General features: G+C 33.6%; 1 protein-coding gene across 5 annotated transcripts in view; it reads left to right on the top strand.

Moving 5' to 3' along the window:
• PTPRC (protein tyrosine phosphatase receptor type C) overlaps nucleotides 1-15,232 on the top strand; it is a 118,167-nt gene that overhangs the window by 68,914 nt on the left and 34,021 nt on the right. For 4 of the 5 annotated variants that reach the window (XM_047703786.1, XM_047703788.1, XM_047703789.1 and 1 more), the window contains 3 exons: nucleotides 3,913-4,017; nucleotides 9,290-9,457; nucleotides 10,856-11,067. In XM_047703786.1, the coding sequence (XP_047559742.1) occupies nucleotides 3,913-4,017; nucleotides 9,290-9,457; nucleotides 10,856-11,067 (485 nt within the window). Of the gene's footprint in view, nucleotides 1-3,912; nucleotides 4,030-9,289; nucleotides 9,458-10,855; nucleotides 11,068-15,232 lie in introns of all 5 variants that reach the window. The other variant, XM_047703787.1, reaches the window with a different exon arrangement.

Genomic DNA, 15,232 nt, shown 5'->3' on the forward strand with positions numbered 1-15,232 from the left:
ACTTTCCATACCTAAGCAATTACCAATCTACTTTCTGCCCCAATGAATTTGCCTATTTGGACATTTCATATAAATAGAATCATATAATATGTCATCTTTTGGGACTGGCTTCTTTCACTTAGCTTAATGTCTTCAGGGTGCTTCCATGTTATAAAATGTATCAATACTTCCATTTTCATATGTATACCAATATTTATTGCCTGATAATATTCTGTTGTATGGGTATACCTTATTTGTTTGTTCACTTATCAGTTGATTAGGTTGTTTCCACTTTTTGGTTATTATGAATAATGCTGCTATGAACATCTATTTACAAGTTTTGTGTAGACTTATGTTTTCATTACTCTTGTATCCAAACCTAGGATTGGAATTTGGGGATCATATGACAACCTTACATTTTGAATTTTGAAGAACTGCCAATCTGTTTTACAAAGTGGTTGCTTCACTTTACATTTCCATGAACAATGTGTGAGGGTTCTAATTAACCCACATCTTCACCAACACTCATTATTGTCTATTTTATTATAGTTATCCCAGTGGGTATAAAGTGGTATCCCACTGTGACGTGGATTAATGACTGATGATTTTGAGCATGGCTTCAGGTGTCTACTGGCCATCTGTATATCTTTTATCTATCTACTCAAATCCTTTACCAATTTTTAAATTATTTTTATTAAGTTATAAGAGTTCTTTATATTTCTAGACACAAGTCCTGTGTCAGAGATATGACTTGCAAATATTGTTTTCCATTCTCTGGGTTGTCATTTTACTTTGTTGATAACTTTTAAAACTTACAAGATTTTAATTTTGATTCAGTCCAACTTAATAATTTTTACTCTTTTGCTTATGCTTTGGTATCACCTTTAAAATACAATTCCAAAACCAAAATAATGCAGATTTATTCCTATGTTCTCTTCTAATAGTTTTATAGTTTTATCTCCTACTAAATATAACACTATTAATCCATTTTGTGTTAATATTTGTATACAGTATGAGGTGAGGTTCAATTTCATACTTTTGATGTGGCTATCCACTTGTTCTAGCACCATTTTAACCATAATGATGGGCTTATTTCTGGACACTAAGGTCTATTCCATTGATCTACAGATCTATTCTTACACTATGATCACTGTTGATTTCTATTGCTTCATATAAGTTTGGAAATCAGAAAGTGTGATTTCTTCAACTTTTTCTTCAAAATTATATTGGCTATTCAAGTTTCCATGAAATTACATGTGAATTTTTGGATCAACTTGTCCATTTCTACAAATAAGCCAGTTAGGATTCTGATAGTAGTTGCATTGAACCTGTATAAATCAATTTAGAGAGTAATGCCATCTCAACAATGTTAGTACTTCAGTCCATGAATATGGGATGATTTCCCATTAATTTAAGTCTTCTTTAATCTAGTAAAAATTTTTGTAGCTTCCTATACATAAAACTTGCATTTCTTTTGTTGAATTTATGTCTAGTTTTAAATTTATTCTTGCTTATATGGTAGCATTTTCTTAATTTAATTTAATTTAATTTCTTTATCTCTAGTATATATACATACTATTGATTTTCTGTGTTGATCTTGCAGTCAACCACATTACTGAACTTGTTTATTAATGAAAATATCACAGAAGTTTTGATACACCATATTAACATGATTCTAAATTTCATATGGAAGGGCTAGCTAAGGACTAAGGGAGTTGCCTAAATCTGCCTCCTGATAACCTCCAAAACAAAATCACAAGAAGAAAAATGAAACTACATTAAAATTATGTTCCTATCATACCTAAAAACATTTAATACTTTTTGAATATTAATTACTAAAATTGTTGCAATCTTTATAAATAAATAAAAGAAAATAGAAATCCTAGGAACATTTTTTTGTAAGTAAAAGTATATTTTATCTATAAAAAGTATGGAGGAAAGGGTAGTCTTTTTCAACAAATGATCCTGGTATCCCTATAGAAGAAAAAATGAACATCAGTCTTTATCTCTCAATAAACACAAAAATTAACTCAAAATGGATTGCAGATGTAAACATTAAAGTTAAAACTATAAAACGTCCAGACAAAGACAGTAGAAAAAAATCTTTGCTACTTTGGTTCAGGCAAAGATTTCCTAGTTCTTAAAAAGCAAGAATCATAACGAAAACATTTTATAAATTAGACCTCATCAAATTTGAATGTTTTTCTCTTTAAATAAAGCCATCAAGGACATAAAAAGCAATCAAGCCATGATAGGAAAATATCCACAATTAATTTTTCAACAAAAGAAGTCTCTCCAGAATATATAGGGAACTCTTCCAAATACAAAATTAGACACCAACTGACCAAATTAAAAATACTCAAACATTTTGAACATATGTTTCACAAAAGAAGATATGCAAGTGGCCAATAAGCACATATAAAGATGCTCAATATCATTAGTCATCTGGGAAATGCAATTTATTTTATATTTTATTTTATTTTTTTTTTTAAAGATTTTATTTATTTATTTGACAGAGAGAGATCACAAGTAGACAGAGAGGCAGGCAGAGAGAGAAGAGAGAGAGAGAGAGAGGGAAGCAGGCTCCCTGCCGAGCAGAGAGCCCGATGTGGGCCTCGATCCCAGGACCCTGAGATCATGACCTGAGCCGAAGGAAGCAGCTTAACCCACTGAGCCACCCAGGCGCCCCTGGGAAATGCAATTTAAAACAACTAGGAGAGGATGATGACATTATACCCCCACTAAAATGGCTAACGTTAAAAAGACTGATAATACTATTGGTGGAGGATGTAAGGTAATAACTTAGAAATTTTACTCCAGGTATTTGCCAAAGAGAAAAAAACTTGGGGGCATCTGGGTGGCTCAGTTGGTTAAGACTCTGCCTTCAGCTCAAGTCATGATCCCAGGGTCCTGGGATCGAGCCCCACGTCGGGCTCTCTGCTCAGCAGGGAGCCTCCTTCCTCCCCCCTCTCTCTGCCGGCTTGTGTTCTCTCTCTCTCTCTGTCAAATAAATAAATAAAATATTTTTAAAAATAGAAAAAAACATGTCCGCACAGTGACTTCTACACAAAGATTCATAGCAGATTGACTCACAGTAGCCGAAAGTCTGGAAGTAACCCCAATGTCCCAATAATAGTTGAATGAATAGATAAAATGTGGTGTAACCTCACAGTGGAATACTACTCATGAAATAACCAACTCCTGATACCTGCAACAACATGAATGACTCTCTAGAACATTATATCGAGTGCCATATGCTAAACATAAAAAACCACTTACTACTTGATTTTATCTATGTGAAATGAGTGAAAAAATGAATTTAATCTATAGGAACAGAAAGCAGTTCAGAGGGTGCTGGGACTGGGCAAGGGAGCTGAGTTGACGGGGAAGTGTCACAGAACTTTTTGGGGATGATAGAGATAGTTTAGGTCTTAACTGTGGTGGTGGTTAGGTAGATGCATATATTTGTCAAAAGTCATACATTTTTACCTCAAATTAGTATGTCTTACTGTAAATTGTACCTGATAAATTTGATCTAGGCATTTATTACATTCTCCATCTCAAGTTATGATGACTAGTTACTGGAGGCTTCCAAATAATGACAGTTAAGTTTATCAGTACTACCAATGACAGATTTTCAGCACAGTGGAATCTAGAAATCCCAAGATGAATCATAATATATATAAGAGGAAGAGGATATTCTCAGAGGTCTTCAGGTCAGTGGACTCTTTCAGGTCCTCGGTGCCACTTCAGAGTGACATTTCCTCTGTTAAGGGACCTCTAAAGCAAATTGGGTAAGACCAGATGTCTTTCTTTTAATTTCACGATTAATTCATAGTTAAAATGTGGTTATTGATCATCATAATTATAATAGGAAGAATGGTTTTTTTCCATGTCTTTTTTTCATATTTTATATTCTTATTCTTTTAACAGGGCCAGGCTCACCTCAGAATTTTAGCTGCAGTGATGAAAGTGCAACTAGCATCATGCTCACCTGGAAACACCCTACAGATAAATTTTATAATTATACTCTTTGTTATCAGGATACAGGTAATTTGTTTAAGATATAATTCCATATCAGGAAAGATAATTCCAGAAGTGAAAAATGCTAGAAATGGGGGTTGAGCTAGTGAGTGACTGTGATAGGCACTATAGATGCCTTAATTTTAGAACTGCTTCCACTCTCTGTGGGCTCTCCAGTCTCTGATGCCTAGAACATCCCCAATATTTGCTTGTCTTTCTTGATCTGTCTTAGTTCTAATATTTACACTCCAAAGCCTGGAGAAAAAATATCTGCAAATAATACTCATCATTATTTTCCAAATATTATGTAAGTTGCATGGTTCAAACTCCTTATTCAGGCTCACAAAAAAACAAATACCTCTCAAAACTTGTTCCTGGTGGTATACACAAAATATTGGATGAATAAATAGGAAAGTTTGCCTAATTTAGCCATGGAAGCCAGTTTAATGGCAGAGGAACCTTGGAGCATAGTTCTAGTTAAAGTTAGACTTTGTAGAAATAAATGTCATTCAAAAAATGTGCTACGACCAGTTCAGCCATGAGCCCTCCAAATGAGATTCTATTTAAGGGGAAAAAAAACATCTCCTGGATAACTTAAAGTATCCAAAATGCTTGTAGAAAACTGTAGGCATCACTGGACCCCCCTCCCAGCCAACTCAGCATGTGAGAGCTCACTTGCCAATCCTTTACTTGTAGCTTAAAGTAGGCCTGAGCTGAATAGTAGTTTCTTTATCTCTAGTATTTTGGCTATTCAAGTTTCCATGAAATTACATGTGAATTTTTGGATCAACTTGTCCATTTCTACAAATAAGCCAGTTAGGATTCTGATAGTAGTTGCATTGAACCTGTATAAATCAATTTAGAGAGTAATGCCATCTCAACAATGTTAGTACTTCAGTCCATGAATATGGGATGATTTCCCATTAATTTAAGTCTTCTTTAATCTAGTAAAAATTTTTGTAGCTTCCTATACATAAAACTTGCATTTCTTTTGTTGAATTTATGTCTAGTTTTAAATTTATTCTTGCTTATATGGTAGCATTTTCTTAATTTAATTTAATTTAATTTAATTTAATTTAATTTCTTTATCTCTAGTAGGAAAGAAACAGACATACATTTAAAATTCTGAAATTGCTTTTTTCTAGCATATTAGTTTATATTTTGATAACATTGTTCCTGCTGGTTGTTTGACTCTTAATAATGAAACTACTAAAGCAGAGTTAAATACACATGCATTTTCAAATTAGCATAAGAGGATTCAAAGGCTGTGGAGAAGCAATACATGCCTTCTACTTGCTGTAATGGTAATTTCAAAAGTTAGGTCTATGGGAAAAGAAAATTGAAATTACAGGAAGATAAAACAGCAAAACAATTAGATACTTGCTCAGACCTTTCTTGTACAAACTTCCTTGGTTTAGATTCTGTATGAACACATTGTTTGGCTTTCTTTTCTCTTCTCTGAGTCGTCTACTCACTATTCCTTACTGTACTCTTCCTTTTCCAAACTCTCTCCTACGGAGTATTTTGAATGGAAGACTATATGGTAAACATTTATGAGTGGTGTTTATTGCTCCTTTGTACTCTGCACAGCTTTTAAAAAATGTCTACTTTAATAATCAGGTTAAGGAGGATGTAATTATTAGCAGTCTGACAAATTTTGTTTTATTTTAGTTTTATTTTCTTTGCAACTAGTACAGCTCCTTTTTATTTAGTGCCACCAAATATATGGCTATCTAATGTAACATTTGAACAGGATTGTGGGGGAAAGAAGGGAGAGCTGGCCAATATCAGGCTATGTGTGTCCTTCTATTTCATCTTTCATATTTTCCCCCATTTCCCCACCTTTCATATTTTCCTCCATTTCCCCCCAAATCAACTGCCGTAAGAAGAAAGGTGTTCTGTTGTTCTATTTATCTCAAACATATGCCATGAGATCCTCTTCAATTTTATCAGGGAATTGATAGGATTTTAACATTGTTAAAATGATTATTTTAACTACTTTCATTATTTCAAGTAATGTCACTATTAAAAATACAGGAATAAAGTCTATGAAGTACTATTGCAGATTATATTGCTTTTTAGTTGGGTATTACATTTGATTTCATTATTTCATAATCCAATCACTTCAGTGTCTCTGAAAGCTACATATTGAAGGAGAACGAAAATGTAGTTTCCGGCCGCCTGGGTGGCTCAGTGGGTTAAGCCTCTGCCTTCGGCTCAGGTCATGATCTCAGGGTCCTGGGATCAAGTCCCGCATCGGGCTCTCTGCTTGGCGGGGAGCCTGCTTTCTCCTCTCTCTCTCTGCCTGCCTATCTGCCTACTTGTGATCTCTCTGTCAAGTAAATAAATAAAATCTTAAAAAAAAAAAAAAGAAAAGAAAATGTAGTTTCCTACATTTACTTAGTTTCCTCTTTGTTGGGTGTTTTCATAATATTTTAAGATTTTGTTAAGCATTTCAATAATAACTCTGAAAAAAGTAATGTATCCATTGTTCATGTGATGCAACTCAGGATCACAGAACTTCTGATAAATGTTCAAATTCAACAGCTTGAACTGTGCTCTTTTGGCTACTGTGTTGTTCATGTTTTTAGCATGAGCTACTTTGAGAAACTGTAGTATTTTGTATTAACTTAAGGATGACAAGTGACAAGAAGTTCCCCCAATAATGGGAAAGAGCCATCTATGCTTTGTTGCATCCAAAGTACTATATTTGTGTGTTTGTGTGTGTGTGTGTGTGTGTGTGAAGGGTGGGCGGGGAGAGAGGCAAAAAGAGAAGGAGAGGGTGAATCTGAAACAGATTCCACACTCATTGAGGAGCCCAACACAGGGTCCAATCTCAGGACCTGAGACCCAGGCGCCCCCACGTACTATTTTCAAAAGTTACTGATACCAATGTGTACCCTTCAAGACCACAATGATGTTGCTGGAAATTTTGTGTATTACTTTTTTTTTTTTTTTAAGAAGAAAGATATTTTTTCCCCCTTCCAGCACAAAATTCTTTGGGGGTCAATAGGTTTATACCATTTGGCATAGTGTTCAAGAAGATACTTCAGAGTAGTTTTAGAAGCTGTGGATTTCCCAAGGTATTTTTTTTCTTCTTAAACAAAGAAGTGACAACTGAGGAAGCCAGTGTCTTTCTAACCCTTTGCAGTCAACATGGATGACTTAAAATTTCATGTCTCTGTTGCTCTAAGACAAATTTCAAACACTATGTCAAATAAGTCCTTAGTGTGTTTCATATTGCACTTCTGCTCTCAAAGTCCTGAGAAAAATTGTTCAAATACGTGGAAGAGGCAGAGATATTCACATAAAGTATTTTGACATTTCAACCAAAGTTTGAAACCCTTTGCAATCAGAAATGAACATTCCCAACCACCCTTCTAGGCACTGAAAACTTTAATCCCAAACAGCAGTATCTTTTGAACAACACATTCTTATAAATTAAATCATCAATTTGACTTTTATCAAATTAGCTAAGATAAAATCTTTACAGAAGTACATAAATCAATCATTTTGAAGCAGAATGGTTGTCAGATTACATATGCAAATACAAAATTAGGTCACTGAATGGAAGCCAGAGTGACCTTGAGAATAGCATCTTGATGCTTAGATTTTATCTGGTATTGTTCTAACAGTCAGATCCTATATAAGGAGTGAGTAGAAGTCTTGAGTGAGGGGTCAGGGAGAGTTATGCCTGCCCCTCTCTTGAGCTAACACCTTTCCTGACCTCAAAGAGAATTCTCACTAGGGATAGAGTAGAACTGAGCTGGCAGGTATAAATCAATTAACTCCAGCTTTGGGGATTTCTGAGAAAATAGACATTTAATCAGGTTAGAAGAGTCATTTTATCTTACTTATTATTTAGCATTCCATGGTAAGGTCGAGATATTACTATAATCTCAATACTATGGATAAGTAACTGAGACAAGAAATTAACAGGTTAGATCTTACACTGTTTCTGCAAATCCATGGGCATGTCAAGCTGGACCAGAGAAGTGAAGTATCCAGGTTCAAAAACAACTTGGCCCCACTGCCAACCTTTGTCCCTTCTTCCACAGCAGACAATATGCACAGTGGTGAAGGCAAGAGCAGAGACCCTAGAACCTCAATGCTTGTGTCTCATCCTGGCTCTGTTCCTGCTTTCCTGTGAGATCATAGACTGATGGTTTCATGTTTTTATGGCTCAGTTTTCTCATCTGTAAAATTGGATGAAACTAAGGGAGCCAGCCTATAGAGTTGTGGTGATGGCTAATACGTTCATGTACACCAAGTAAAATCGTGCTTGGCACATAGAATGATCTAGTCATTATCTTTTATCATCAACTTTATTATTATTACTATTATCACTATAATTGCTAGCCAGCATCATGCTGCCAACTTTAATCTTCCTTTAATTATATCCTGGTTGTCTTTTAACAAGTTTTGATTGATACCACTTGGCTACTCAAAAATGGTGGCTAGTGAATTTTCAATTTAACAAATGCTAACTCTTCTGCTTGAATGTCAAAACATATTTAAACAAGATCCTACCTGCCATAATCCTCCTTGACCAGAATCTGGTATCCTCGTCAGGCTTGTCCCTACGTTCAGAATGCTCCTTCTTTCATTCATAATGCTTTCTTTTATCCCTTATGCCAACATAGTTATTAGTCCTTGAGTGGATTCTGTGCCTCAAATCCATAACAGTAACTAATATCAGTGTTCAAAGGTTGCATATTAGAAAAAGATTCCCTAAAAAGTACTCTTTCTAAAACAATACAACTCAAGACTGTCATAAAAGTCATTGTGGGCTGTGTTTTCTCAGAAAGGAAGGAGACCACCTTCACAAATATACTTGAACTTGTTAAATATTTTATGTTCCAAATCAATTATATGAAATTATATTTTTGAATATTTGAGTTTATTTACAATAAATGAATTTGTTCAATACATTTGCTGATAATTGTATATACAGTACTTCTGAATACCAAGGATGTATATCTTTCTCAATCTCTCAGTTTGGAGTTGGTTCAAAATGATTTAATGTAGAGGGGCACCTGAGTGGCTCAGTCGTTAAGCTTCTGACTTCGGCTCAGAGCCCCGCATCAGGCTCCCTTCTTGGTGGGAAGTCTGCTTCTCCCTCTTCACTCCCCCTGCTTGTGTTCCCTCTCTCACTGTCTCTCTCTCTCTTTCTCTCTGTCAAATTAAATACATAAAATTTTTTAAAAAATGATTTAATGTAGAGTCCAAATTAAATATGTGGCAATCCTGACTTTTAATGACTTAATAAATGTTTACATTTTTCCCCATGATAAAAATAAAGAATGCATAAATCTGGATAATATGAAGACCCAATATAGATTGTCAGATTTGGTACCTTATACAGACTACAATATATCATTAATTGCCTATGCCATTGGAAAAGTAAAACGTAATGGAGCTCCTGTGAAGAAAACATGTCGTACAGCAACAACGGGTAAGTTCTATGCTTTGATGCTTCTTTCTGTGAATGGCAAGGTGCAAAGTGTAAACTTTTTAGTATACAATCCATCTGTCTTTATGCTTCATTTAGGAAACACATTGAGATGGCACATGTGTTAACATCTAGGGTTTATAATAATTCAAAATACAGTAATTTCATAACTGTTATCCTGGGTTTTCTGTATATCTCATATATCATCATAGAATTGTAAGAATGAAGCAGAGGGCATATTAACAGGTACAATTTTTAAGGTTTCAGGCAATTTAGGTACCTAATCAACTTAGATAGAAATGCATTATCTGTTGTTTTCTTTATCATCTAGAAATATCAATTGTAATCAGACACCTAATAATGTCTCACTTTGAAAGCAAAGTGTTCACTTGCTGACCTCTGCTCACCTCACAAAATGTCCTATAAAACATAACATTTTATTGGCATTTTCTTCTCTTTGTTATACTGAACTACCTACTATTTTATTTTATGGCACATTTTCCTTTTGAGGTTTCCTTTCAAAGGCATTTGCCTCTTGCCACCTGTGTGATGTTTCCATAGTTTCCAAGATCTAAAGCTAGATCTATCTCTGAGGTGAATGTTAACTCCACTAAGTCAGGAAGGAAGAAATAGCCCTGTGTAAGGTAGTATTTGTAGCTCTGGAGATCCTAACTGGCACCAGGCTTATGAAGAAAAATTTTGTCATTTAGGGCTGGGCGCAGAATGCTCTTAGTGAAATTTAAGGTCATTTAGGTTCTGGTTTTAAAAGTCCAGATCCTTGAACTTTATGGTTTTATTATTTTTCTAAATCTCTGTGAAGTCACAAAAAATAAAGATAATTTGTTGTTGCTCCTGAAGAATGCAGCCAGGTAGGTGGTTACTAGGATAACATAAGCATCTCAAGGATGGAGAAGCTGGGACATCTGGCTGGTTCAGTTGGTACAGTGCAAATCTTGATTTTGGGATTGTGAGTTTGAGCCCCATGTTGGGTGTAGAGATTACTGAAAAATAAAAGTCTTAAAACAATGCAGGTGCTGGACTGTATGTAAACCTTCAGAGTCCCCATATCATCCTTTCTTTTCTCCTTGCCCTTTTCTTCCCCTCCCCTTCACCTTCCTCTCTTTCCTTCTATTCTATAATTCTACATACTCCCCGTAGGGGATAGCATAAACTCTCATGATTTCAAGTACAACACAGATGCTAATATTCACTGAATGATTAGGTGATTTATTTTTAGGTGTTTTGTTACAACATTTTGATGGATGTACTATTATAACTTCCTCATCTATAACCACCAAATTCACACTTACAATAATTTATGTTGTACATTTACATTGCCAAGTAATTTTAATATGCATTTACAAAGTGATTCAAGTAACAAATCTTTCTTCATTTTGATAGCTCCAGGCCCAGTCAACAACTTACATGCTTTACTGAAAACAGATAATAGTATAATTGTGACTTGTAAGCCTCCTACCATATATAATGGCCCCACGAATGGCTCCTACCATCTGAAAGTCAAAACTGGAGGTGGTTATGTTAAAGAAGAAACATTAAAATATTGTAATTTCTCTGTAGAAGATCTTCAATATTCAACAACATATGAATTTGAGGTAAGATTTTAATTTCTACAATCACTATAGTACTGAAATACATTTTAATGATTATCATGTCATACTTAAATCATACTAAGACCAGTGTTCATGTGAGCTTGAGAAACTGTGTCTAATGAAATCAAACTTTGAAGTCTTAAATATTTGACTTCAAACTTTGAATCCCTAGTTCTAAAAACAGTGGTTTCAAGCAAATATTTTTTTTGGAATATTTTTGACCTTCAATATGATTTACTTAAAGCAAAATTATTGCTCCTCTGTCAAGAAGCACAACATTTTCATGCAGTGGATTATTAATTTGTCAAATCTTTCATTTACCTTGAATTTATCTTTATTAACATGACTTTTTTAATTACAAAATATTTTACAGGTACACTGAGGTGAGAAAAGAGTAGAAATAAATATTAGGAAATAAGAGTAAACATAGAGAATTAAAAAGCTCATCTATAAGCTTACTGTGTACTGATCTATTTTGTGAATATATTCCTAAAATGAAAAAACTCAGTCTTTCTCCTGGTTGTAGGGGAAAACCTCAGTTCAGTCTTCTCTTGTGTGTTCCTCTCTGTGAGTCTCCTGTACTCTTCACATGCAACACTAAACTGACACTTCTGGTTACAGAATGTGTGGAGCCTTTTCCCCACATCAACAAGTCTTTGTGGCAACAGCTGGGTGTCCTACAATTTAATTCAAATCTGACACTACCTATCTGGAGATCGTGGCAGATTCCACTGGTGAAGGGCTTGGTCCCACAAGACTGTTCCCATTCCTCTTCAGATGCCAACTGCAAGTAGCTGGTCCCTAGGTTACCCTCAATTTTTGTCCAATGTGGCTATAAATTGGGCATTCCCATGACCCTCTCCTCAGGTCTGACTGTTTGCATGGCCCACAGAACTCAGGGAAACACTTATTCACATTTATTTATTTATTTATACCAATTTATTAAAGGATGTGATAAAGGATATAGATGCAGTCAGATGAAGACATAGGGTGATGTTTGAGAAGGCCCCAAGTACAGCACCTTCTGTCTCCATGAAGTTGGGATGCACCATTCTCCTGATGTAGATGTGTTCACCAACCTGATAGCTCGCCAAATCTTGTTCTTTGGAGATTTTAAGGAGCCTTCATCATGTAGATGTGATCAATCATTAACTTCATTTTCAGCCCTTCTACCTTCTCAAGAGAATGAGAGGCAGGACTGAAAATTCCAAACTTCTTTCCGATGACTAATCACCTCATTAGAATGAAAGACACTCCTATCACCAGGGAAATTATAAGGGTTTCAGGAATTCTATGCCAGGAACCAAGGGCAAAGACCAGTATATATTTTCCATTACCTCACAACTTCCATAATGTGTAATGCATTTTTATATATATTCAGCACATATATTATCAATATTTTGAACATGCAGTTTTTCACCATCACTATATAACGAGCAGTTTTCCATGTTAAATATTCTGCTACTATGCAATTTTTAATTGCTGTGTAAGATTCTATCATATGGCTTCATCACATTCTATTAACTGTGCTTGTTTTCATCTCCGTTGTAGACAATAATCAGTAAACACACTTACTGGTAAACAGAAAAATCTTTGAATCTGTCTTTAATCAGTTCAGTTTAAATAAATTCCTGGAAATAAATGTATTGGTTTAAAAATAATTTACATGTATTTTAAGAATTTTTGTGATAATTTTTTTCCCTCTAAGTTGCCAAATTACACTTCCCATAACAGTATATGAAGTGACTGCTGTTAAGTCTCACAATACTGGGCATGCCCTTCTTTTTCTTTGATGTGTAGTAGGTGAAATATGATATTAACATCTCTTATTGTTTTAGTGGAGTTTCTTTATTTACTGATGAAGATAAACATAGTTTTTGTTGTTGCTGTTATTGGTCTTGTGCTACCATACTTTTTACCTCCTTTGCCCAGTTTTATTTGGGGAAGTTGGATATTGATGATATTAAAGTCTTTGTCATATAAGTTGCAAATTTTGTTTCTGATTTGCAGTTTGCTTTTTAATTTTATTTAGAACACTAAGACATATACAATTTTTCCTTTTATTTTTATTCAGTCAAATTTATCAGTTTTATTTCTGATTTGATGGAAATTTAAACAGTCTATAGTTGACTGTTCAATATAATGTTAGCAACTGGCTTCATATCTTTAATCACTTAAAGAAATGTTTATGTATATATAATAATGTATATAAATATATAAACTTTCTTGTTGTTTCTCTGTTTAATCAGAGATATAGGTTAGACTTTATCACATGTTTTTATTGTACTATATTAGATGATGCCATGGTTGTGATGACATGATGTTATTTGTTTATATGGTGAATTATAGTAATAGGTTTTGTAATGCTAAACCATGTCACATTCTAAGAAAAAAATCTTGCTCTGTTGTTATGTATTATTTCCTGAAAGTATTATTGAATTCAATGGCTTAATTTTTTTAAGTCTTTATGAATGGATATTCATAAAAGAGATCATTCAATAAGTGGGTAGAAGTAGTGGGCATAGCCATTTGGTATAGGTGTGGGCATGCTCCATTCTTAATATATTTTGGTACAAAGGTTATGCTAACCTGATAAAGCATATTGGAGACATTTTCCTGTTTTTGTACATTTTATAACTTTCATATAGGGAATTATTTGTTCTCTGAATAATTTGTTTTAATCCTCTTAACACAGAGGAATTCCTTCTGAACCATTTACATTTTCTTCCAATATTACTGTTCTTTACAGATATTTTACACTTTGTGACGATGATATTTATTTTTTCAAGGAATAGTCCATGTAAAAGAAATATTTTGTTATTGCATATCACGTCCATTATACGTCATTTCCCATTACTTTTCTAGCCCCATTAAGCTACTTTTTTTTCAGTTTCTCAACCACATCTGTACAGGTACTTTACCTGATGCTCTTCTCTCTTTCTAGAATTTTCTTCTCCCATTTGTCAATATAAGTTATTCTGGAAAAATATAGATAAACATCATATTAAAATACAATCTTCAAATTCAAATTAGTATATTATTATCTAGTTATTCATTTTTCCCTACCCTCCAAAAGATTGTCTCTTGTTTTCTTCATTGCATGTACCATAATTCATTTCCATGTTTCTTTCTGTTTCTACTACAACATTTATGCCATCACGAGGTACCAATCATTTTGGTTTTCATCATCACTGTGATCTCTGGTTAATAGAATAATAAGGTTGTTTTTATCATTCTTAATTTATTACTTTTCTTTTTTGTAGATTTATTTTTATGTTCTGGTAATTTAGGATTGAAAGTGGTTTCTGTCCATTTCTTTCTTTTTTTATTTTCTAAAAACAAAACAAAAGAAATCTATGAACTGTCCTTTGGTAAAATTTTGGCTGTATACCATGTCTGTGATATTTATTACTAATTTTTGAATGACTGACATAAAATTTAATGAGTGGATTTTTAGAGTAGAATGTTCTTATTATTTATAATTTCCAAAATTTATAACTGCAATTAGAAAGAATTTTTCATTTATGTGTTTTTACATTTTTGGTGCTTGGATTTTTATTATTATTAATTGTTAGATTTTAAAAGATAATCAGCTTTTACAATTCCTACTTTTTGGAATTTATAAAGTATTTTTTACAGCTCAATGTATAATGAATGCTTTTAAATATTCTGTGAGTACTATATTTGCCAAATCTTACCAAAGGGTAAAAATTTAGATATATATTTTCCGAATTTGTCATGTTTACCTTTTAATGATACTATTCAGATTTATTTTTACTTAAATTTGTTTTTTGCCAAAGCCTCTTATTGCTTTCTTGTTCCTTTCAGCTTTCCTTGTATCACTAAATTGTGTTGGTTTTATTTGTATTCAGTATTACGAGACACAGATAGTTATGCTAGTTAGGTCAACACTGTAGATTTTAATCTATATCACTTGAGGGTGACAATCTTTATCATTTTAATCCTTGTGAATTAAATACCACTTTATTATAAATATTGTGATTCTTATTTCTACTTATTTTTATAAATTGTGTGTGCATTTTATTTATAACTCTTATAAACAGTATATGATAGAATTTCCCTTTTAAATAAAATGTAAAGATATTAGGTAGGGAATTTTAACTTTAAGATTTGAATATTTTGTTGTGTTGGATTTTATTCCTTCAGT

The sequence above is a fragment of the Lutra lutra genome, chromosome 15 (genome assembly GCF_902655055.1).
Source record: "Lutra lutra chromosome 15, mLutLut1.2, whole genome shotgun sequence".
Lineage (NCBI taxonomy): Eukaryota > Metazoa > Chordata > Mammalia > Carnivora > Mustelidae > Lutra > Lutra lutra.